This window comes from Piliocolobus tephrosceles, chromosome 11 (genome assembly GCF_002776525.5).
Source record: "Piliocolobus tephrosceles isolate RC106 chromosome 11, ASM277652v3, whole genome shotgun sequence".
In the NCBI taxonomy this organism is placed as follows: Eukaryota; Metazoa; Chordata; class Mammalia; order Primates; family Cercopithecidae; genus Piliocolobus; species Piliocolobus tephrosceles.
The window spans coordinates 109,086,188-109,110,117 of record NC_045444.1 but is presented as its reverse complement, the minus strand read 5'-3'; the positions used below and the strand labels follow the sequence as shown (position 1 = coordinate 109,110,117).

The 23,930-nt window shown below is 38.2% G+C and overlaps 1 protein-coding gene across 2 annotated transcripts in view; it reads left to right on the top strand.

Annotated features, from left to right (window-relative positions):
- FARSB (phenylalanyl-tRNA synthetase subunit beta) overlaps positions 1 to 23,930 on the top strand; it is an 82,640-nt gene that overhangs the window by 18,735 nt on the left and 39,975 nt on the right. For both annotated transcript variants that reach the window (XM_023222202.2, XM_023222212.2), the window contains 10 exons: positions 496 to 646; positions 1,741 to 1,849; positions 3,330 to 3,400; positions 4,836 to 4,897; positions 6,123 to 6,174; positions 10,322 to 10,383; positions 10,616 to 10,823; positions 11,365 to 11,445; positions 15,317 to 15,409; positions 21,112 to 21,229. In XM_023222202.2, coding sequence (XP_023077970.1) covers positions 496 to 646; positions 1,741 to 1,849; positions 3,330 to 3,400; positions 4,836 to 4,897; positions 6,123 to 6,174; positions 10,322 to 10,383; positions 10,616 to 10,823; positions 11,365 to 11,445; positions 15,317 to 15,409; positions 21,112 to 21,229 — 1,007 coding nt within the window. The remainder of the gene's footprint in view (positions 1 to 495; positions 647 to 1,740; positions 1,850 to 3,329; positions 3,401 to 4,835; positions 4,898 to 6,122; positions 6,175 to 10,321; positions 10,384 to 10,615; positions 10,824 to 11,364; positions 11,446 to 15,316; positions 15,410 to 21,111; positions 21,230 to 23,930) is intronic.

The window sequence follows — 23,930 nt, the reverse complement described above, 5'->3', positions numbered from 1 at the left end:
GCTCTGCCGCCCAGGCTGGAGTGCAGTGGCCGGATCTCAGCTCACTGCAAGCTCCGCCTCCCGGGTTCACGCCATTCTCCTGTCTCAGCCTCCCAAGTAGCTGGGACTACAGGCGCCCGCCTCATCGCCCGGCTAGTTTTTTGTATTTTCTATTAGAGACGGGGTTTCACCATATTAGCCAGGGTGGTCTCGATCTCCTGACCTCGTGATCCGCCCGTCTCGGCCTCCCAAAGTGCTGGGATTACAGGCTTGAGCCACCACGCCCGGCCAGATTTCTCAGTACTCTTAATGGTTGTGAGAATTTGTTCATCATATGCCACTAATGATGCCATGTAGTAGCAATATGCTGTTTCAGGGAAGTATCTGAAATAATTAAAAAAATATGTAGTCTATGTTTGTGTTATCTTTAGAATTTATGCTTTAGAATATTCAAACCTGTCTCATTCTCCTCCTTTCCTTTCCTCCCTCCTTCTCCCTCACCCTCTCCACAATTAGGAAAAGAGCGTTGGTTGCTATTGGCACCCATGATTTGGACACTTTGTCAGGCCCATTTACTTATACTGCAAAACGTCCTTCAGATATCAAATTCAAGCCTCTAAATAAGACCAAGGAGTATACAGCCTGTGAACTGATGAACATATACAAGGTAAATATTCTTTTTGATTATGCAGCAGCTTTGCAAAAATCATGAAATTCCATCAAAGTCAACCTTGCAACTAGGGAAATGTAATGAATACTTTTAAAAAATTACAGTGTTTGGGCTCCAACCTAGAGATAGTGATTCATCTGATCTAGAGTGGGACCTGAACATAGTTTTATTTTATTTATTGTTACATTTTTAACCTCTGATATGATTTCAGTGTACTGCTAGGATTGAGAACCACTGAAGTAGACCGTACCACATTGTAATCTGCAGTTGAAACTCATGCAAGTCTAAAGAACAGTAAGACTTAGCTAGTGTTTTTTGTGGGAAATACTGTTACAAGCTGTCTATCTCCCATTATTTAGAAGTCCAGCAGCGAAAATGAATTCAGTAGTCACTTTGGATTGTATTTAACAAGTAGAAAAAATAGTTGTCATTTAGAAAAAGCAATGTCATCCTTGCCCTGATTTGCAAGTGACTTCTTCCGATTTATCTAAATAGTTTTGTCATGGTTTATGTTTCCTTTGAAATGATTCAGGCATACCAGTGCAAATCTGTTTTCATTCTCGAGAAATGACTCAATTATGTGCATTGAATATTGGAATATTAATTTATATTAGAAAATCTTATAAATTTAGAACTTTCTTTAATTTGGGTCTGTTTTAATGTTTTTCTGACTTTTCCCCTCCTTTTTCTCTCTCTCTCTTTTTTTTTTTTTTTTTGAGACGGATTTTCGCTCTTGTTGCCCAGGCTGGAGTGCAATGGCGCAATCTCAGCTCACCGCAACCTCCACCTCCTGGGTTCAGGTGATTCTCCTGCCTCAGCCTTCCGAGTAGCTGGGATTACAGACATGTGCCACCATGCCCAGCTAATTTTGTATTTTTAGCAGAGATGGGGTTTCTTCATGTTGGTCAGGCTGGTCTCGAACTCCTGACCTCAGGTGATCCACCCGCCTCAGCCTCCCAAAGTGCTGGGATTACAGGCATGAGCCACCGTGCCTGGCATTCCCTTCTTTTTTAATATTAGGTCAGTATGTAAACTATAGTGATAGAAATAAAAAAAAAAAACTAATTTTATTTGACTTAATTTGTTTTCAGACTGATAATCACCTTAAACATTATTTACATATCATTGAAAACAAACCCCTGTATCCAGTTATCTATGATAGCAATGGTGTCATCCTTTCAATGCCTCCCATCATCAATGGTGAGTTATTTTATAAGCATCACAGATCTGTGCTGTTTCCTTTTAATCCTCAACATTTCTCTAGAATTCTCAATAGACTTGGCTAAATCAAATTCAAATAACTCATAATCTGAGTATCTCAGGTCTTTTGTAGATTCTAATCATTCTTTTCATTCATTTATTCAACAACATTTTACTGGTGATTCTTATGTAATTTATAATATGTTCATACACTTATAAATATGTTCTGATGCTAGGCTTTGGGTTCTGTTATATTTCTCCCAAGGTTATTGATGTTTTGGTTTTAGCAGGTAATTCACTTGGTTAAACTCAAAGTCAAACTCTGTCATGTCTGTAGTTTTTTTTCTTTTGTGTGTTTTTTTTTAAATTTTGAGACAGGCTCTTGCTCTGTCACCCAGGCTGGAGTGCAGTGGTGCAGTCATGGCTCAGTGCAACCTTAAACTCCTGGGCTCAAGCGATTCTCCCACCTTGGCCTCCCGAAGCCCTGGGATTATAGATGTGAGCTGCCATGCCTGGCCTTGCCTAGTTATATAGTTACACGAAAACTTTTAATTTAAATTTTGCCCTCTTAATTCCTTTCTGAAGGCTATTTTTATGAGGCAGTTTGATTGTATTTACAAAATTTAATGATGTCTGAGACATAGATGTTTGCCTTTCTGGAGGTAAGAAGGAGGCTTAGCTGATTTGCTATAAGAAGAAGCTTCTTCTCGAGATCTTGGACCCTAGCAGTTACAGCGGTTAAGAACATGGGCCCCAGAGTTAACCAGATCTAGACCCAAATCCTAGCCTTGCTGCTCGTGATCATAGTCAAATAGTTTAATCTCTCTAAACTTAGTTTCTTGCCGGCAATTACATCATGGGGTTGTGGTAAAGATTAGAGGAGACAACCTATGTTAAGTGCTTGGCATAGCACCTGACACATTGTATACATTCAGTAAAGGCCTGTTAATTATTTTATTTTTACTCTTCAACTTGCAGTGGGAGCTTTAAATAAAAATTGTTTATCCCTTTGCTCTTAAGGTGTTAGGTTTTTTTGTTTGTTTGTTTGTTTGTTTTTTTGAGACAGAGATTTGCTCTTGTCGCCCAGGCTGGAGTGCCATTGCACCATGTCATGCCATTGCACCATCTCAGCTCACCGCTACCTCTGCCTCCTGGGTTCAAGTGATTCTCCTGCCTCAGCCTCCCAAGTAGCTGGGATTACAGGCATGTGCCACCATGCCTGGCTAATTTTTTATTTTTAGTAGAGAAGGGGTTTCTCTGTGTTGGTCAGGCTGGTCTCGAACTCCTAACCTCAGGTGATCTGCCCACCTCGGCCTCCCAAAGTGCTGGGATTACAGGCGTGAGCCACCGCCCCTGGCCAAGGTGTTAGTTTTTAATATGTTTTACATTTAAAATGTAGTTTCTGTTTTGTTGAGCTTAATAGTGCACTTCTATTTCTAAAACTAGTTATTTTATTGTTACTGTTTTGTGTTCATTGCAGGGGATCATTCCAGAATAACAGTAAATACTAGAAATATTTTTATTGAATGCACAGGAACTGACTTTACTAAGGTAAATAAAACTTTTACTCAATTTTTATATGATCAGATGGGATAGATTTTATTTCCGGACCGAGACTAAATGACTAAAATTAAAATATGTGCCTTTTGTAGGTGGGAACATGTTTTAGAAATTTAGACAATTAAAAAGATAGAGATATTCTACACTTTGTTTATGATGCTTTCATTAATTCGACAAATGTTTGGTGAACACCGAATGTCTTTCCAGTGCCAGGAATCTAATAATGAGTTACATGTTTCTTCACTTGAAAGAACTCCTAGGGGGAGAGTTAGTCATATACATAACTATAAAACAACGTGGAATGAGTACTGTAGGGAGATCCATATAAATTGTTTATCTAGTTGACTTAATTTGTATGTGGAGTAATTTGGTACCTTTGTGTACTTGGTAAAAGCTAAAAAAAAAAAAAAAGAAAGAAATGAACTGGGGTGAAGAAGCTTTATTTAGTAAATTGATAAATGGTTTATGCACACAAAATTATCTAGACTATAATTCTTCACCCACTTTTAGTCAGTTTATCTATTGGATTGGATTGCTATGAAAGCTTTTCTATGACATATGACCTCTTTACATATGTTAAATGAGGTGGCAGTTAAAGAATTTAAGAAAGGTAACCTCAAATGGCAGGAGAACGCTGCAGTATAGAAATAGGGCAAATAAATGGTATTCATGTACATATTATAGGATTAAAGCCCATTGTAAGGTATTTCATTTATAACTTTTATGTACTCCTTGCCTTCAGAAATATTGTCAGGGTGATACAGCTTTAATATTAATTTTTTAAAAAAATTTAATTCATGCATTTACAGACCTTGAATGTCTTTCCTGAAGCCTGTATATATAGGAGTGAAATACATATATAAGAGTAAAGCATATATTCCAATAAGGTCACTGTAAATTTTTCTAAGAATTTTTTTTGAAATAGAAAAATTATTTAACAAATCTATATGGTCTTTACTACATGCCAATGTGTTTAATCTTCATAAGAACCAGACAAGATAGGAACTTTCATTATCTCCTTAACAGGTAAGAAAAATGGCTTGCCCAATGTCATACTACTAGTAAGTGCTAGCCAGGATTCAAGCAGTCTGGCTTCAGAGACTGAGGAGAGTGTTAAGATTTATTCCAGTAATTAGCCATTTGTTTCTGTTGAAGCCCAGTGAACCTGAGGTTGGGGGTAGTGGGGGAATGAAACGATTTGTCTCCGTCATGGATTATAACTGTCAGAGAACTGCATAAACGCAGAACACCTAAAGATAAGGCGAGGCCTATCTTGCTTTTATTCCACTTCCTTTCCTAAAATGTATATGTAAAAGTCCATTAGATGTTTGGGGACACAATTATATTAAATATTTATTCATTTCCATCTGAGTGAAGAGAATATATTTATAGATTACTATAATACTTGCTTTGCTTTTCTTTGCAGGCAAAAATAGTTCTTGATATTATTGTCACCATGTTCAGTGAATACTGTGAGAATCAATTTACGTAAGTTCATCCAGCACCTTTATTGATGGCCCGTTGTTCTGAAGGCAAGGCTTTGTGCTAAATATAAAGATAGGCCAGGTGTGGTGGCTCACACCTATAATCCCAGCACTTTGGGAGGCTGAGGCGGGAGGATTGCTTGAACCCAGGAGTTCAAGACCAGCCTGGGAAACATAGGAAGATGCCATATCTATAAAAAATTAAAAAATTGCTTGGGTTTGGTGGCTTGCTCCTGTGGTCCCAACTATTAGGGAGACTGAGACAGGAGGATTGCTTGATTCTGGGAGGGCAAGGCTGCTGTGAGCTATGTTTGTGCCACTGCAATCGAGACTCAATCATAGAACGAGACACTGTCTTAAAAAAAAATGAATGAATAAACAAATAAATATAAAGATTAAAAATGTGGTTCCTATAACTAGAACATATAATCTGTTCAGGGAGATAAGACATATGCATAAATATTGGATAAAGTCATAAGTGTTAAGTACTTTAAAAAGTTTTGGTGATATTCTGGTTGTTTGTAAGGGCAAGTTACTGCCAGCTGATACAATCTGAGAAGGCTTCATGGAGGCAATGAAATTTAAGCTGTGTTTGGGGTTCACTGGATTTGAGAATATATAGTTGGAAGAACAGCAAAAGAACAGCTAGAGGTAGAGAGGCATATGTAAGACCAAAGCATATATCCCATATCGGTAAGATTACTGTATTTTTTCCAAAGCATATTTTTAGTTTAAAAAGCTATTTAACAAATCTATATGATCCTTAATACTAGCATCATCGTTTATTCTAGAATATTAATATAATTGAAAACAAATATATAACTGTAGAAAGCATGATTGAAATTATATGGGCAGTATCAGTTTTTTTTCAATTGATTTTCATTTCAGTGATTCTGTCAGTTTTATTGTGTAACACACTGCCCTGGTAAAGCCTAGAATGCGTGTGTCAGTATTAGCAAGGAGTCCCTGTAGGATGCATGCTTTGCAGTACTGGGAAATAAACCTTTCAAGGAGGTGGTGCCTGAAAAAGACATCGGAGCCCTAGGAGATGAAACGGTAGAGTAATATTTTATATAGCAAGATCAATCCAAACAGTGTTGGAATGCGATAGATGGAATATGTTGAGACTGTAGTTGTAGCCGAAATGAAAGATTTGATAACCATACACATGTCTATAATTTATGGCACATTTTTTTCTTAAGTATTTTATTTCTGACTTTTGTTTTCAGGGTCGAAGCTGCTGAGGTGGTTTTTCCTAATGGAAAATCATCTACCTTTCCAGTAAGTGCTTAAGAAATGACTTCATGATTATGACAACAATACTAATAATAATGGCTATAGAGCACTCATGTTCTGTCTGTCTATCTGTCCCCTACCTACCCACCTGTGTGCCAGGTGCTATACTATGTGCATTACATGGATTTAGTCCTCACAATCGTCCTGTGAGGGTAGGTGCTATTATTATGCTTTTTCCAGATGCAGTCCCTGAGACCTTGAGATGTTAAATACCTTGCTTATCGTTTTTAAGTGGTAGAGCTAGAATCTAAATTCAGACAGTTTGACTTCAGCTGTCAACACGCAACATTATACACCAACATTGTGTGGTCATAATTCCTCTGATTTATTCTCCTGTTAATAGTTAACTGAGTAGTTTTTTAAAAAATGTTTTTATTCTTTAATTGGCACATAATAATTGTACATATTTATGGGGTACAGTGTGATGTTTCAATACATGTATATAATAGGTAATGATCAAATCATGGTAGTTGGTATATCCATCATATCAGACATTTACTGTTTTGTTGTGTTGGGAACATTCATAGTCTGCTCCTCTATATTTGAAAATATACAATAATTTGTTAATTATATTATAGCATCCTACAGTGCTGTAGAACAATAGAACTTATTAAATAAGTAATTTATAGTCTCACTCCTTTTAAGATTACTCAACCCTCCGAACGTAGTCTGTTCACACTTGAATTAACAGTTGCTGAAGGCCATCACTGTAACTAATAAATAATTTCAAATGTATTATTAAGACTAATTTAGTAGTAAGCACACAGTTATTGTCAAGACATAAGATCTTGGTAAAAAATCTAAACCAGTATTATTCCTGGGGGGTTTTGTCACCCCCACCCAAGTGACTTGACATAAAGATAACTGTTCTAAAACATAACAGTATCAGAGTCACTTTGTGCTTCTCGTATAGTGAGAGCATTCTTTGATGAGCTTTTTCTTCCCCTTTGAATCTTTCACTATTCCCTTGTCATTTATAAAGTAAATCACAGCCTGAAATGGTTTCAGCTATTTAAATAGCTTTTACAGTAGATGAAACCTGCTAAGATCAAAACCTCCCCATTCCAGAAGACATTAACATTTAACATCATATTTTATTCTAAGCATTAATTATACTTCAGAATACACATATAACTGTATGAAGCATAACTGAAATCATATAGGCAATATTTTTAAAAGTTGATTCGGATTTAAGTATCTATTATAAGTTAGCTTTTGTTATTTAACAAACTACCCCCAAGACTTAGTGGCTTAAAACAACAACCATTTATTTATCTCATGATTCTCTTGGTCGCTACAGTGGTTTTCCTGGTCTGAGCAAGTTTGGCTAATCTCTGCAGGGCTTACCCAGATGTAGTCAGTTGACTGGTTGGCTAGCAACTGGATGATCTGGGATGGCCTCACTCATGTCTGCTTCTTGGCAGTGGGGTCAACAACTCCCATGTCCCTCATCATACAGCAGGCTAGCCTGGGCTTTTTTACTTGGGGTTGCAGGGTTCCTAGCAGCAAGAGAGCATGCCCAGTGCCCAGGTGTTTTTCAAATATTATTATGTCGGCCAAAGCCAGTCATGTGGCTAGATGTGATGGGTGGAGAAATAGATGCCATCTCCTGATTGGAAGATTGGCAGTGTCACATTGCAAGGCCATGGATACAGAGAGGGGGGAAATTTGTGGCCATTTTTACAGTTTACGACAGTAGCAATTGGGATTAGCTGGAGATAGCTTTTTAGATGGTTTTAAAATTATGTCAGAGAAGTTTCTTTTTCTTCTTCTTCTTCTTCTTTTTTTTTTTTTTTTTTTTGAGGAGTCTTGCTCTGTTGCCCAGGCTGGAGTGCAGTGGCGCGATCTCGGCTCACTGCAAGCTCCGCCTCCCAGGTTCATGCCATTCTCCTGCCTCAGCCTCCCGAGTAGCTGGGACTACAGGTACCCATCACCACATCCAGCTAATTTTTTTTTGTATTTTTAGTTGAGACGGGGTTTCACCATGTTAGCCAGGATGGTCTCGATCTCCTGACCTTGTGATCTGCCTGCCTCGGCCTCCCGAAGTGCTGGGATTACAGATGTGAGCCACTGCGCCCGACCTCTTTTTAATATGAAGATTTGTCAAGTGTTAATGAACGTGATTGTATATTTTTGGGAAGAAAATGAGAAATATATTTTAATATTTGATTCACTCTTCTCCTCATATGGATAATCCCTTAAAGTCATTTATTTGTAATATAGAGATCTTTTGTAAATTTGAAATGATAGACTTTCTGAAAAGGAGTACTACATGAGTGTTTTGGCATTTGTTCATTTATTTCCTCCTAAACTTAAATTAGAACAGCTTTTCTTAGGGAAGGATCCTCTGGGGGAAACTGATTCTCTCTCACATGAAATAGCATCTTTTCTTAAACTCTTTGAAAGTTTTTTTTCTTGTGTTTTGTAATTTTCATAAAAAAGTATAAAGTTTTAAAGTAAGAGAACTAGAGGAGATAAGTTGTCAGTAGTCAGACAGACTAATGGTGTGTGCTTTGGAATTAGGTTGTCTTAATTTGTTTATTAATTCATTAATTTGTTCATTAGTTACTTTTTTTTTTTTTTTTTGAGATGGAGTCTCGCTCTGTTACCCAGGCTGGGGTGCAGTGGCGCCATCTCAGCTCACTGCAACCTCCACCTCCTGGGTTCAAGCGATTCTCCTGCCTCAGCCTCCCGAGTAGCTGGGATTACAGGCTTGTGCCACCACGCCCGGCTAGTTTTTGTATTTTTAGTAGAGATGGGGTCTTACTATGTTGGCCAGGCTGGTCTCGAACTCCTGACCTCAGATGATCCACCCGCCTCGACCTCCCAAAGTGCTGGGATTACAGGCATGAACCACTACGCTCAGCCATTTGTTACTATTTATATGCATGCATTCACTCATCAAATATATATACCAAATGCTTATTATCTGATAATCATTTTCTAAGCACTGGGCATATAGCAGGACTTGGACTTGGCAGTTTACTATTATGACCTGGAACTAGTTATTCACCTAAAATTCAAATTCCTTACCTGTCAAATGAGAATACTAATAGCATTTGTTGTGAGGATTAAGTAAGATTATCTTAAAAATGTGTCTTGTACTGTTCAGCTCATAATAACTATTTAGTTCACAGTAACTATTGAGAAAAGTGACTTACTACTTTATAATCTTCACCTCGTGCCTCCCAAACCCTGCAGTGCATTCTCATCACCTGGGGATTTTGAAAACGTGCAGATTGGGCTTCAGTAGCTCTGGTGCCACTACCACTAGCTATCAAGACCTGCAGTCAGCCTTTCTCATGAGCACTTAGGTGATGCTGGTGCTCTGAGGTGCTCTTAGGTCTACTCTGAGGACTGCATTTTGTTTAGCAAGGTTCTGGACCATTGTCCTTACTTGAATCAAAACAGGTTTTTAAATTTATGACCTTTTTGCTAGTGACATGTTATACTTTTGAGAGTAATTGAGTGATAAGAAATATTCATAAGGACATTTCCAAAGGTGTTGAAAAGCCTGGGTTTTTATGTGTGTGTGTTCTCACGTCACTAATGTGGTGGAGTTACATGCTGTCTGAAGAAGACTGAGTACCAAATTCATTAGATGCCCCTACCCCTATTGCCTTCTGGAGCAGATTGGTAGCCAGGACATCATTGCATTTCCCCACCTGGAAATTGTAAGAAAAGAATATCTTCATCATGCTCTTAGACTTAGTATGATGAACATTGTGACATTGGAATTATTCTTTCTTGCTCATATCCATCTGCTTCCATAGGACAAGACTGAAAATCTTTCGCAGGGTTCATAAACATCTTTGGAATGATGTAGCACAGCAGTGTTTTACCGTGGGGAATGGGGATTGACTATCTGAAAGGGAAAAATGTTTGGCATTTTATATTATTTCCAGGCAGTGCAAACTGTCTAGCAAGTAGGATGTTCACGTATGAATCTAATGTAACAAATTCATACCTCATAATACTGTTTTTGAAACATCAAGTTTATTCTCAATCTGTGGCTCTAAGGACAATTTCTTGGGAACGTAATCGAACTGCAATAATGACTAATTTAATGGAAAAGAGTCTAAAGCTGTATCTGATGGGAAATGATTTACTTTTTAAACTCTTTCTCTTTAAGGAATTAGCTTACCGAAAGGAGATGGTGAGAGCTGACCTCATTAACAAAAAAGTTGGAATCAGGTATGCTCAGAAAACTTCACTTAATTCAAGAACAAAGTACACATATGACTAATTTTTTCTTGCGATCCTTCAGAGTCGGTTACGGAATGATAAAACATCAGTTAACATGTCTGGTTTCTGATAGAACTCAAAAAGAAAGATTATTATTTCAGCTAGTAGCATATGTTGAAACACAATGCAAACATTAAAAAATAATCCAATGAAGTTTATGGTTTGTTCATTCCTTTTTCAGAGAAACTCCAGAAAACCTTGCCAAACTTCTGACAAGGATGTATTTAAAATCAGAAGTCATAGGTGACGGGAATCAGATTGAGATTGAAATCCCTCCAACCAGAGCTGACATTATCCATGCATGTGATATTGTAGAAGATGCAGCTATTGCTTATGGATATAACAACATTCAGATGACTCTCCCGAAAACTTACACCATAGCTAATCAAGTAAGATTGCACCCTTAAATAAACACTCCTTATTGTTAGAAACTGATTATCGAATGCCAGGAAGCCTTCGAGAAAACAGAACGTAGGAATCAAGCAGTATTTGGACATGCTCTGCAATGAGAGGCATTTGCTATGGAGAGGATACAAAACAGATGCCCAAATGATTAGAGTAAGTTGAAAACCTGTGGTAACTAGTTCTTTGAAGAAAGACAGGTTTCGAGTTTGGAGCCCCTGTTGAATCTCTCAGAGGTTCATTTTCTCAACTTGGGCCTGAAGGCAGAAGCTGTGTGTGGGAGAGATGGAAGTGGGGGTGGTTTGTACATCTGTGTAAAAGCAGAGGGGTGGCAGAACGGTGGGGAGGGAGGAGGTAATATTGGTAGGGAAATGGTGGCATTAGCAGTACGTTAGTAAGGGTGAAAAGGTTTTTAATCTTTTAAACATTTTTCTTAAAAAAATTATTTAATGACATGTTCTGTATAAATCTCCCTTTTAAAAAACAAGAAATATTGAGGTGAAATCAAATGGATACTTTTTTTTTCAGTTTCCTCTTAATAAGCTCACTGAACTTCTCAGATATGACATGGCAGCCGCTGGCTTCACTGAAGTGCTTACCTTTGCCCTGGTACGTCTTACATGCTTTTTCTGCCCAGCTGATTGTTTACTTAGACTCTCTGAATTATTTATTCTATGATTCTTTATAAGAATTTATAAAATCTAGACTGTTAGAATTTCCAGATTCTGGAAGAAAACCTTTGTTAACTTGAGATTATACAATTCCTGGTAAAGTAATGTTGAAGCTTTTCTTTTTACAGCCACAAAAGAAAATGAAGGCCTAGAAAAAAATACCTTAAATGACAGATGACAAAGTATTTTATAGTTTGATGTGAGTGTTGAGAGTTCACAATGTATTTCATAACCAAATTTATTAAGTTAGAATATTTGGTCTTAATTTGGTTATGGCTGTGCCCACTAGATGCCGCCCTGGGTAAAGGCTTGTGGACTGTTCCACATTAAATTAATTTCTTTGTCTTTGAACATGTTCACAAACATTTGCTTTGAGTTGAAAAGCTGACATAAAAGGCCTAAATCAGGAAATGACTTTTATTACAAAATCAGAAGGAAATCTCCCTCCCCCACCAGATTGACCATATGAAAGAATAAAATGTGTATGCAATTTGTAGTTTCATTTTTCCCTCTTGCTGAGCATTTCTGTGGTGCCTACAATGTAGTTCTTCAGCATTCAAGTATGTTTAATCTATGAGGGGAAAGGAAGCTACTTCTTTTTCTCCTCTGCAACTCAGCCCTAGCCCTGAAATTCTCAATCTTTTATGGTATTTAAGGGACCCTACTTCTAGTTTGCTTAAAACTTTGATTTTTCTGATTCAGCAGTCATTCATTCAACATTTGTTGAGCATTTATTATATGTCAGGCACTGCACCAATGAGGAAGCCTGAGGCTGAGAGAGGATAAGTATGTAGCACATTTTACACGGACAGCAGGAGAACTGCTGTGTTCCTGGCCACCATACTTGCATGACCTCATTATGTCATGAGCAGAGTCCTGACCTTTGGCCTCCTAGAACAGTGCTTTTCCGTGGTCTCATCCATGTACGCTGGGTCTGTGAATAGTGAATGCCATGTCACTCATCTGTGTACATATATACACATACATTTGTAGTTGTGAGCATCCACGATTTCATGTAAAATGAAATACCAAAAATAACATTGAGAAATACATTTTTATTTTTTAAAACATATGAGTGTCATAGGAATACATCTTATTTTAAAGGACTCATACTTTAACCATGTAGAGTAAACCATAACAGTTCTCTTCCTCACTTCGAATCCTCTTTTCTTCCCCCGAAACAACTGCTGTTAAAACTTGGATATGCATTTTTCCCTGCCCTTTTATATTAGTGGTGCAGTTTAATTTTGTAACCTTGGAGCCTCATGTGTCTTTAGAGGAGCACAGAGGCTGAGTCTTGACTAGTGGCTTCTCTGCAAGGAATGTTTACCCTGTGCCAAGGGCTTTGTGTACATGATTCCATTTCTTCTCAGTATACTCCTGTGAAGTAGGCGTTCCTGTCTTTCACAGAAGTTAATTTAAGTAACTTGTCCTACGCCATGGCTGTGGATCAGGGATTCCCGCCCATGCCTGTCTGCGTCCAAGGCCTGTGACTGAACTGTCACACCAGGGATGTTAGAAACAGTCTGTTCAGCTGTCCAAAGTCACTTTAATACATTCATTGTTTATCACTGGGGGGAAGAGAAAGGGGTGAGCTCCTAGAGAGTTTCGGATTTGTACTAAATTTTCCTGTAGGAATTTTAACATTAAAGATGTTTATAAAGATGTTTATAGGCAAGCCTAAGCATCACTGAGCAAAGATGATCTATGTTGTTAAATCCAGTTTTGCACAAGAGTAACAGCCATTTTTTTTTTTTCTGAAACCTAGTCCCTGACTTTCCAAGTGTAAATAATTCACATTTCATCATAATGACTTTTGCTATATCTGCATAGTAGTTGTAATATATTCTTTTAAATTGGCTCACTTTTAAGTTGACTTATGTACTTCAGCCTTGTTATAGGAATAATATCTGTAAAAATTATGAGGTTCATTTACTTACTGTATTTTTCTAACACATTAAAATAAACACATAAATATTAACATTAAAAAAGTTCCTGGCAGGCATGTAATCCTGTGCACTTTGGGAGGCCTAGTCGGGAGGATCACTTGAGGCTACGAGTTCGAGACCAGCCTGGCCAACTTGGCAAAACCCCATCTCTACTAAAATACAAAAATTAGTCGGGCGTGGTGGTGTGCACTTGTAATCCCGGCTACTCGGGAGACTGAGGCAGGAGAACCGCTTGAACCTGCCTGAGAGATGGAGGTTGCAGCGAACCGAGATTGTGCCACTGAACTCCAGTGTGGTCGACAGAGTGAGACTGTCTCAAACAAAAAAAAAGTTTCTTACTGTGTACTAACTACTGCCACTTCAGGGTAGCTTAATTTAAATTGCCACTTGTCACTATCCCTTATTATCCATTGCTGTGATAAAATACAAGGTCACTCAGATACACAGCTGCATTGCCATGTGTCTGTGGAGTGTTTTTTTCTTTTACACAGAGAGAACTAGTTTCATTTGAGAGTAGATTGCTTCATGTCAATTGCATTTCCTAATCAATCAAATTATACCTAAATGTTGGTATAAAACTTCTTTATGCTGTGGGGAAAATGCTTATCCCCAGTGTGCCTGCCACCATTCTCCACCTCTGCAGCCATAGCAGATCAGGGAGCTGTTTTCTGCTATGCCTGGATGTGGCTTCAGGATCTTTCTCGAGAAAGCATGGCAAGAATCACTAGAACTGACATTGACATGAAATGAATTCTTTTTACCATTTCAGTTGGTGTGTGCCATTTTGTTTTAATAAGTGAAATGCATGCCAACTAGCCTTTGAAAACTAGTTGTTAGAACAGTTAGAATAGTACAGTAATCTGATGGTACGTCAGTTTTTGTGTTACGTTTTAAATGCTCTTTCAAAAAGCTAGCATTAATATACATGATAATAATTTATCCTTGGTAATGATTTGTCAGTTATCATCATTGTTGATATTTTTTGAGCGCTTACTCTGTGCCAGGCACCATACTTGCATTATCTCATTTTATCATTTATTATTAGACTTGATGTATCTAATTGTCAGTGAGTTTTTTATTTCATAACTTCTGCCTACAATGCTGGTTTCTGAGGGTGGCAAGCAGCTTTCTCTTTGATCGCTGGGTACTCAGCAGTTTATTTGTTGTAAGAGTTTCAGGCATGTGCACAGAAGTTAAGTGATACAATAAAAGAGCACTGGGCAGAGTTCCAGTCACTTGAATTCTGTTCTCAGTCCTACTGTTCAGCCACAAGTCAGTGTGGATTTAGCAAGGGTTACAATGGTAGTCAAAATGGAAAGTCATGAAATACCAAGGAGGGAGAGAAAGTTTCTGACTAGAGTCATTAGCAATATTATTACGGAAGAGAGGTCATTTAAGTCGGCCTTAGGGAGTAGCAGCAAGTGGGGCTGGGATGGCATTTCAGGTAAGGTAGGGAAACATAAGGTTTAGGGAATGGCTAGGGCATCATGGGAGATTAGATTGGAAAGATAAATGGGAAACTAGCTTAGGAAGGGCCTGAGTACAGTTTATACCATCTCCACGTGAAAAATTTACTTAACTCTGTATGATGGCTAGGACTCTTTGTGAAAGAAGTATTAATGTTAAATTCCATCTGTTGTGGGCCTGAGATTGATGTGTATTTATTCTTAGTTTATTCTTTTTATTTGTTTATTATTATTTTTATTACATTTACTCCAGCTGACACCAGGCCTGTTCTTAACTTGCTGATATATATAGAGAATATACATTGTTCTTAGAAGTTGACTTACAGCGTTACTTTTTATTTTAAACTTAAGTAATTGCTTTTCCATATTAATCTGTTTTGTATGGACTTCACAGTGCTCCCAAGAAGATATTGCTGATAAACTTGGTCTGGATATCTCTGCAACAAAGGCAGTCCACATAAGTAATCCTAAAACAGCTGAATTTCAGGTAAGAATTTTAAGTAGGTGAGAATTCAGGTAAAAACCGAGAGGCACTACATGAATTAGGAAAAGTCTCTTCAGTTATTATACCTGAGATGGTGAAATCTTAGAGCTTCTTAACAGTATCTTCTTGGGTAAGTTTATAGTTGGTTATTACGTGCTATGCTGCCAAAAATTCTTAACACTTTTAAAAATAATATTTTCTTGATGAGCTTCATACTGGGTTCTTACTTGCTTTGTATTATCTAGCCCAGTCTCTCTTGTCTGAACTTTCCATTTCATAATTGATTTTTTAACACTATTTTCAGATTTCATCTTTTTTTTTTTCAAATTTTTATTTTTTGAGACAGAGTCTCACTCTGTTTCTCAGGCTGGAGTACAGTGGCATGATCTCGGCTCACTGTAACCTCGGCCTCCCAGGTTAAAGCGATTCTCCTGCCTCAACCTCCCAAGTAGTTGGGATTATAGGTGCGTGCCGTGATGCTTGGCTAATTTTTGTATTTTTGGTAGAGACGGCCATGTTGGCCACCATGTTGGTGAGGCTGGTCCTGAACTCCTGACCTCAAGTGATCCACAAAGTGACCTTGGCCTCCTAAAGTGCTGGGATTATAGGCATGAGCCTCTGCACCTAGCCAGACTTCATCTCTTTTCTGTTCATTTGTAATAAAAGAACAAAACCTGTTCCCAGTTCCTCCGTAAGTCATTCACTTTGAAATTGCCCATTATATCAGTTCTTGACTGTGCTGCGTATTTCTTTTATTGTAATTGTCTAAGTTTATTGGCAGTTTCATTTAGTTTAGGAATATTTAAATGAGAATGATACTACCTTAATATTAAGTATTAAGTGATTTGTGTTATAGATTAGGATATTAACTATAAAGGGAGGGCATTTTAAAATTATAACATCTTTGCTTATTAATAACTTTAAATAGTTCTATCTCTTTTATACTAATAAGCTCTTGTTCTGTTTCTCTTGCATGTGCAAATCTGTATGTTTTATAAGCCAGATTTTAGAGAAAATCATGTCTTCTTCTAGAATCAAGGGGAATCTTAGAACTGGAAGGCTATATTTTAAAGAAGGTTAATGCTATTATAAATAATATCTGAATTCTGATTTGAAATCGTTTCTTTGGATTTTGGTTTTTACTTCTACAAAAATAAGGGATGGGTTAGTTCTAAAAAGAATTCTAAAAGTTCTGAAAGTGTTTAAATCTAAATTTAAAAATTCTAAATTTTATCTCTAGAACCACCTACTAATGTTGTAGATTAGAGCTAGACTAATTAAAGAACTAATTGGTAATATATATCAAGTATATGAATTCTTTATCTATATTTAGGGTCAGAACTTCGAAGAATCCTTATACTAATTTTGGAAGGATTATAATAATGAATTGTTATATTTTATTTTCTGAGGTCTAGTTTCCTATTGTTTTTAAAATTTGCCCATGGTGTTCTTTTTAATAAGAGGTATTCAAATTCATTTGCATAGAATGATTTTTCAGTAAGTCTTAATGGATTTTTGTTTATTCCAAATGTACCTTTTTCTCCCAGTTTTACTTAGACTACTTTTTAAAAAATCTTTATTTTATTTTTATTTGTTTTTTTGTAACAGAGCTTCACTGTCTTGTCCAGGCTGAAGTGCTGTGGCCTGATCTTGGCTCACTGTAACCTCCGCCTCCTGGGTTCAAGCGATTCTTGTGCCCCAGCCTCCCGAGTAGCTGGGATTATAGGCGTGTGCTACCATACCTTGCTAATTTTTGTACTTTAATAGAGATGGGATTTTACCACGTTGGCCAGGCTGGTCTCAAACTCCCGGCCTCAAGTGATCCACCCCCGCCATGGCCTCCCAGAGTGCTGGGATGACATGTGTGAGCCACCTCACTTGGCCTTTTTTTCAACTTTTATTTTAGATTCAGTTAGTACATGTGTAGGTCTGTTACAAAGGTATATTGCATAATGTTGAGGTTTGGAGTGTGATTGAACCTGTCACCCAGTAGTGAGCATAGTACCCAACAGGTAGTTTTTCAGCCCGTGCCCCCCACCTCCCTCTTTGCTTTATATTCCCCTAGTGAAGCTTGATAGATTTCTTAAGATGTGGTAACTGTTATGTTCAGGATTTACATCCTGCCTTATCTATTTTATATAAGTGGAAAGAAAATAATCAGAAATGCATTAAATGTCACTATAAATAACTGTGGCTTAGCACACTTAAGAATCAATCTTTCTGTGTAAAGTACCTTCAAGATGAAAGAGAGTGCCTGTCTTTTGACCTAACAGATGCTGTATTTTACCTTGCTTTACCAATAAGTGAGTCCTACCACTACTAATTTGGCTAAGAGGTTTATATTTATTTATGGTTAAGTTAAATGTAAAGTTCTTCATGGGCCTATAACTCAGTTTCTTGTCTAAATCTATTCTTTCTCCTGCATAATTCTTAACTTTGGGCTCTTTTCTGATAGTAAATATGTTAGAGAATGGACAAGATAAAAATGTAACTTCGTTAAAATACGTAAAATTTTATTATAGTGACAATAAACAAACTTAGAGAATATTACCACACCCCTTCCAAATTAACAATAATATTCCTTAATCACCTTACATATCCAGTCATTGTGTCAGTTTTCTCAATTGTCAATTATTATTATTATTATTTTTTTGAGATGGAGTCTCACTCTGTTGCCAGGCTGGAGTGCAGTGGCGCAATCTTGGCTTACTGCAACCTCCGCCTCCTGGGTTCAAGCGATTCTCCTGCCTCAGCCTCCTGAGTAGCTGGGACTACAGGCGCACGTCACCACACCCAGCTAATTTTTGTATTTTTAGTAGTTCTCCCCATGTTGGCCAGGATGGTCTCCATCTCCTGACCTCGTGATCCGCCCATCTCGGCTTCCTATCAATTTTTTTTTTAACAGTTTGAGTTGGTATTCAAATGTGGTTCGTACATTGACATTGATTTATATACTTTTCATGTCTCTGTTAGTCTACAAGTTGTGCCTCTCATCCTTCTATCTTTCTTTTCCTTTCAGTTTGTTTATTGAAGAAACTGAGTCATTTGTCCTACAGAATTATTACATTTAGGATTTTGCTGAATATGTTCCAGTGGCTCCTTAAGTTTCCAGTAAATTGGTAGTTGGATATAGAAGCTTGATCAGATTCAGGTGTAATTTTTTGTATTTCTGTAGGTTTTAAAATATGCAAGTAAGGCATATCTATAAAATACACTGATAAAATTAAGAAAAGTTTTCTATAACAGTAGTTTGTTTATTATATTTCAATAAGTTAAATTTCCTTTTAACTTTTAACATTGTAGTTTCATTTCTGTGAATGGTTTGGGCACTTGCCCTCCAATGGGGAAAATGAACAATATTTAAGAAGCACCACATTGAAGGCGAATAGCAGCTTGTTGGTATAGTGAGTGTGATGGGAAAGACGTTCTCTTTTTCCTTCAAAACACAGTCTAGCAATTCCATTTAGGGTCTTATGGTTACTTGTGCAGGATCTAAGAGGGTCTGTGTTTTAGCTTGGGTGTTCAGGGCAAACTTCTGTAGGAGAGAACATTTGAGCAGACACTTGAAGGAAGGAAGGAAGCCACATGTGAACCTAAAGGAAGAATGTATGAGCAGAGTAAGCGTGGAGGCCCCAGAATGGAAATCTACTTGCTGACCAGTGTGGCCTCCAGTATGGCTGGAGTGCAGTAAGCCTGTGGGAGCAGCAGGGGTTGAGGGTAGAGAGGAAGGCAGGGCACATCACACGGGGCCCCACGTAGGCCATGGATTTTATTCAAAATTTAATGGAAACCGATTTGTTTTTCTAAGACCACCAGAGCGAGCACAAAAGAACCAGCGAGTAGGCAAGGCTAGGAGCAAAACTGCAAATTTATTTTGGTCACTAAGGTGTGGGGAAGAGGTCGGTCGGCCTCTGGCAAAGATGGCTGACAGAGTCCCCCGGTGAAGCTCTCCTACCGAGTTCCTACAGTCCCCACAGGAGTGAGAGACTCAGGAAGGCCGCCTGGCGCGCTGGCCGAGAGCGGCTTTTCTAGGAGTGGGAGGGCAATAGGCGGGGCACGGGCGTGTGGGGGGCGTTCTGCAGGTGCGACCAGGTAAATCTTGGTCTCTTCGGATTGACGTCACCTGGCGCATGCCCGGTTGATCTGCACCTTCCCCGGCGCCGGCTGCATTTTCCCGCGCGGGAAAAGTTGGTGAAGAAGAACCCGGAAGTGCACCATCTTGCCTTCGTTCGTCCAAACAGAAACTTCTTGGAGATTTTTGACCAGGGAGTTGCATGATCTGATTTCCATCTTAAAGGACCACTCTGTATGGAGAATAGACCACAAGGTGGCAGGAGTGGAAGCACAGAAGAACGTTATGCAGTCCTCTAAGGAAAAGATAATAGTGCTTGGGGTATGACTGCAGAGCCCAGACTCTCACAATAATGTTATACCACTGCTTATAAAACCCTTCTGGCAACATGTGTTGGAAGCTAATATATTCTATATAGCTCACAGGGAGAAATTTATTTTACAGACAAAGCAGGAAAGTTTTGCTTTTTTTAAATGTACCAGGGTATGCATTTCTTAGGAACAGTAGGAATGAAATGACTGTACATACTTTCACATTTGCTTTAGTTAATGAAAAGTTTAGAACTGTAGTTACAGCCTACCCATAACAGCTGTATATATTTTTTAGCACCTATGTATTTGTGTTCTGTTTTCCTCATTTTGGTGGTGTTTTAATTGCATTTACATTTTTCCTGGTCCTAATTTTGATTAATTCATATTTAATCTATTTATGGTTGTATTTATTTATTTGTTTAGAGACAGGGTCTTTGTTGCCTAGGCTGGAGTGTAGTGGTATGATTATAGCTTATTGTAACCTTGAACTCCTGGGCTCAGGCAATTCTCCACCTCGGCCTCCCGAGTAGCTGAATCTGAAGGCATGTATCCATACCCAGCTAATTGTTAAATTTGTGGAGGTGGTGTTTCGCTATGTTGCCCATTCTGGTCTCAAACTGCTAGCCTCAAGTGTTCCTCCTACCTTGGCCTCCCAAAGCTTTGGGATTACAGGCATGAACCATGGTGCCTGACCTATATTTAATCTACTTAAACATTTGTATTTCTTGTAGTCTATTTCAATTACTTTGTGAAATGAGGCAGGATATGAAAACTTGCATATTTGAAATCTTGAAAGCAAACTTTAGTTTTTGAGATGATAATCAATTAGCTGGGTGCAGTGGTATGTACCTGTAGTTCCAGCTACTTGGGAGGCTGAGGCAGGAGGCATTTGCCTCCTGCTATAGTGGTTTGAGGCATTTGAGGCTGCAGTGAGCTATGATTGTGCCCACTGCACTCCACCCTGTGCAAAAGAGTGAGACCTTGTCTCTAAAAAAAGGAAAAATGAAATAATGAATGATAATGAATAAAATAATCATGCCTTAGATATGAGCAAACATATTTAGGTTATATTTGTTTCTCATTTATTTTTTAATCAAATTTATGATTTTTTATTTTGTAAATTTGGAAGCCAGAATGTTTTCAGTTCAATTGCGGTGTCCTGGAGTTGAAAACTGAAAGTGACTTGGATATTTTAGGGCAATGCATTTTCCAGAAGTGTCTTCCTATGAAGCCATAGTCTTTCTGCCATAGTCTTTGTCTTTCACCACGTTTGTTTGTTTGGGTCGTATTTGGTCAGTGCAATTTCATGTCTTTTCCTGTAGGTGGCACGCACTACCCTTCTTCCTGGCCTCCTGAAGACCATAGCAGCAAATCGTAAGATGCCCCTTCCTCTGAAACTGTTTGAAATCTCCGACATTGTAATAAAAGATTCTGATACAGGTAAGAATAAGTCACCTTTGATTTGATTTGTGTATTTAAAGCATTTTTTTCATTATGAAAACCTTAACTATACATAAAAGCAGAAAAAGTAGTGTAATTAGCCCCTATGTACCCAGCCCCCATCTTCAACAGTTACCAACACATGGACAGGCTTCTTTCATCTATACCACTACCAACTTCCCATATTATTTTAATATGAATCATAGACATTGTATCATTTCATCAGCAAACACTTTAGTATGTATTTTTTTTTTTTTTTTTGGAGATAGAGTTTCACTCTGTCACCCAGACTGGAGTGCAATGGCCTGATATCGGCTCACTGCAACCTCTGCCTCCTGGGTTCAAGTGATTCTTGTGCCTCAGCCTCCTGAGTAGCTGGGATTAAAGGTGTGTGCCACCACACCCAGCTAATTTTTGTGTTTTTAGTAGAGCTGGTGTTTCACCATGTTAGCCAGGCTGGTCTCAAACTTCCGACCTCAGGTGATCTGTCCGCCTTGGCCTCCCAAAGTGCTGGGATTACAGGCGTGAGCCACCAGCACCCAACTACTTTAGTATGTATTTCTAAAAGATAAGCACTACCACTTCAGTTTTGTTTGTTTTATAAATTTAATTTTTATGATTAATTTATTTGAATCAGAATTTAAGGTCCAGCTATTTTGGTTGCTATCTCTTTCATTTCTTTTAATGGAAAGCATTTTTCAACAAAGAATTTAATAATTAAGAAGATTTCTATTAAAACCTCAACTTGACAAGCACTGTGGAACATTTTCTTATATGACATGATTTGTGTGCATATTGTCTTAACATACTTGATATCATGTCATTCTACTTTAGCAGTGACTGTCCACTGTTACCATTGTACCAGTGACTGCGAATGTGTTTTACCAGTTTTTGTTCCTTTTGAGTAAGCCCTGGACTTGTTAGTACAGTGGGTTGCTTGGTCCACACTTGGAATGTGGTGGTTGTTTAATGAGTATATATTTAGTAAGCACCTCCACTTGATTGCCAAGGAATTCAGTCTCTGATACAAATCTGACTGTTCGAAGCTGTATGTGCATTGGTCCCTTGGTGAGCAGTACCTGAAGTGACTCAATTGCTGTGTTTCCTTGGTTTCCGGATTTAACAGATCAGTTCCTAGCAGTGTTTATGCAGCGATGCTTACTCTAGACTACAGAATTCAGAGTGTGTTCTTTTGAATCAGTTGACAGAAGCAGAGACCTTATTCTCAATTTCTCCTGAAGAGGATAAACGTATTATTCTCAACTTTACAAAGTAGTCACAACTATTGACTGTAAATCGACCTATCTTAGGAATTGTAGAGGTATGACCAGAGCTAGTACTGTCCATGGCAAACTCTCCAGCCAAGGCTGGATTCCATCTGTTCCCCAATATTGTCCCATTTAATGGATTGGAAAATTAAGACAGAAAGTGGTAATTTGCCCAGGGGTGCATAAAATACTGAACTTGGAGCTGGAGCCATAGTATAGGTCTCCGTAACACATCCTTAGAGAATGAAAGTTCATGTCTAATATCACTATGTAGAATTTTCTTTAGGTGGTAAATTTACTATAATAGAAATCAGAAAACATTTTTAGTGCCAGCTACAAATAGTTTTGAGTGTTCTTGTGCCTTAAATCCTCCATTGGTAGAGATAACTGAGAATTTGATATAATTCCATTGTCAAATTTTTCTGTTAGCCTTGAGTTGTTTCCGTTCATCTTATTTATTTGCATTTTACATTGTTTTGATCGTTGATGATCTGTTCATGTTTAGAAATATATGGTTACATTTATAAATCAGGATTAGGTTAATTACATAGGTTTCCTCAAAAGTGTTGTAATACTGTTTCAGCAGTAGGCCTCTTCCCTGATTGCTAGGGCTTCCTGAGGGCTGTGCACGGTTCTGTGGGGCTGGGCATGCTCACAACCAGGCAGAGGGTGCAAGTGAGGAAACTGGGGTTGTTGCAGGGATGGGGCACTTGACAGTATTTTAGTCCTGGGTAGTGGTGCCTTTGCTATTTTGGTTTTAATTTGTGTTTGTTGGAAAGGCCCTGGTATACACTGTACCCTGCTTCTGTTTCTGGCCCCAAGGCCTATGCTTAGGATGACTTCCTATTGAGAGAGCTGTTCTTAAGTGCTAGTGCTATAGGCCATCTTCTAACAGATCACCTAGGTGGCCAGGCGTGTTGGCTTATGCCTGTAGTCTCAGTGCTTTGGGAGGCCAAGGTGGGAGGATCTTTTGAGCCCAGAAGGTTGAGACTACAGTAAGCTATGTTTACACCAACTGTACTCCAGCCTGGGCAACAGAGTAAGACCCTGTCTCCTCCGCCTTGCCCCACCCTCAAAAAAAAAGAAAGACAGAAAGAAAGAACAAATGACTTAGAAAATCATCCTAGAAACTCAATTCATATATCTTTTAGATTTGCGTTTCTGTGGTACTTTGTTTCCTTGGGAAGGATAGTTTCTATTTCTATAGGAAACCTCTTTTATATCTGTCTTTTGTTATAATTACTCTGCTCTGTTTTCTCCATCGATTCATTTCTGATATTACTTTTGCCTGTTGTCTTGTACCATTCTGCTTTATTCTTTTTTTAAAAAGTTTTCCATCATCAATGGTATATGAGAAATGAAGGGAGGTAAATGTGCTTGGTAAGTCTACCATCTTGAAAACATAGGTTTGCTTTAGTTTATTTGGAGTATGT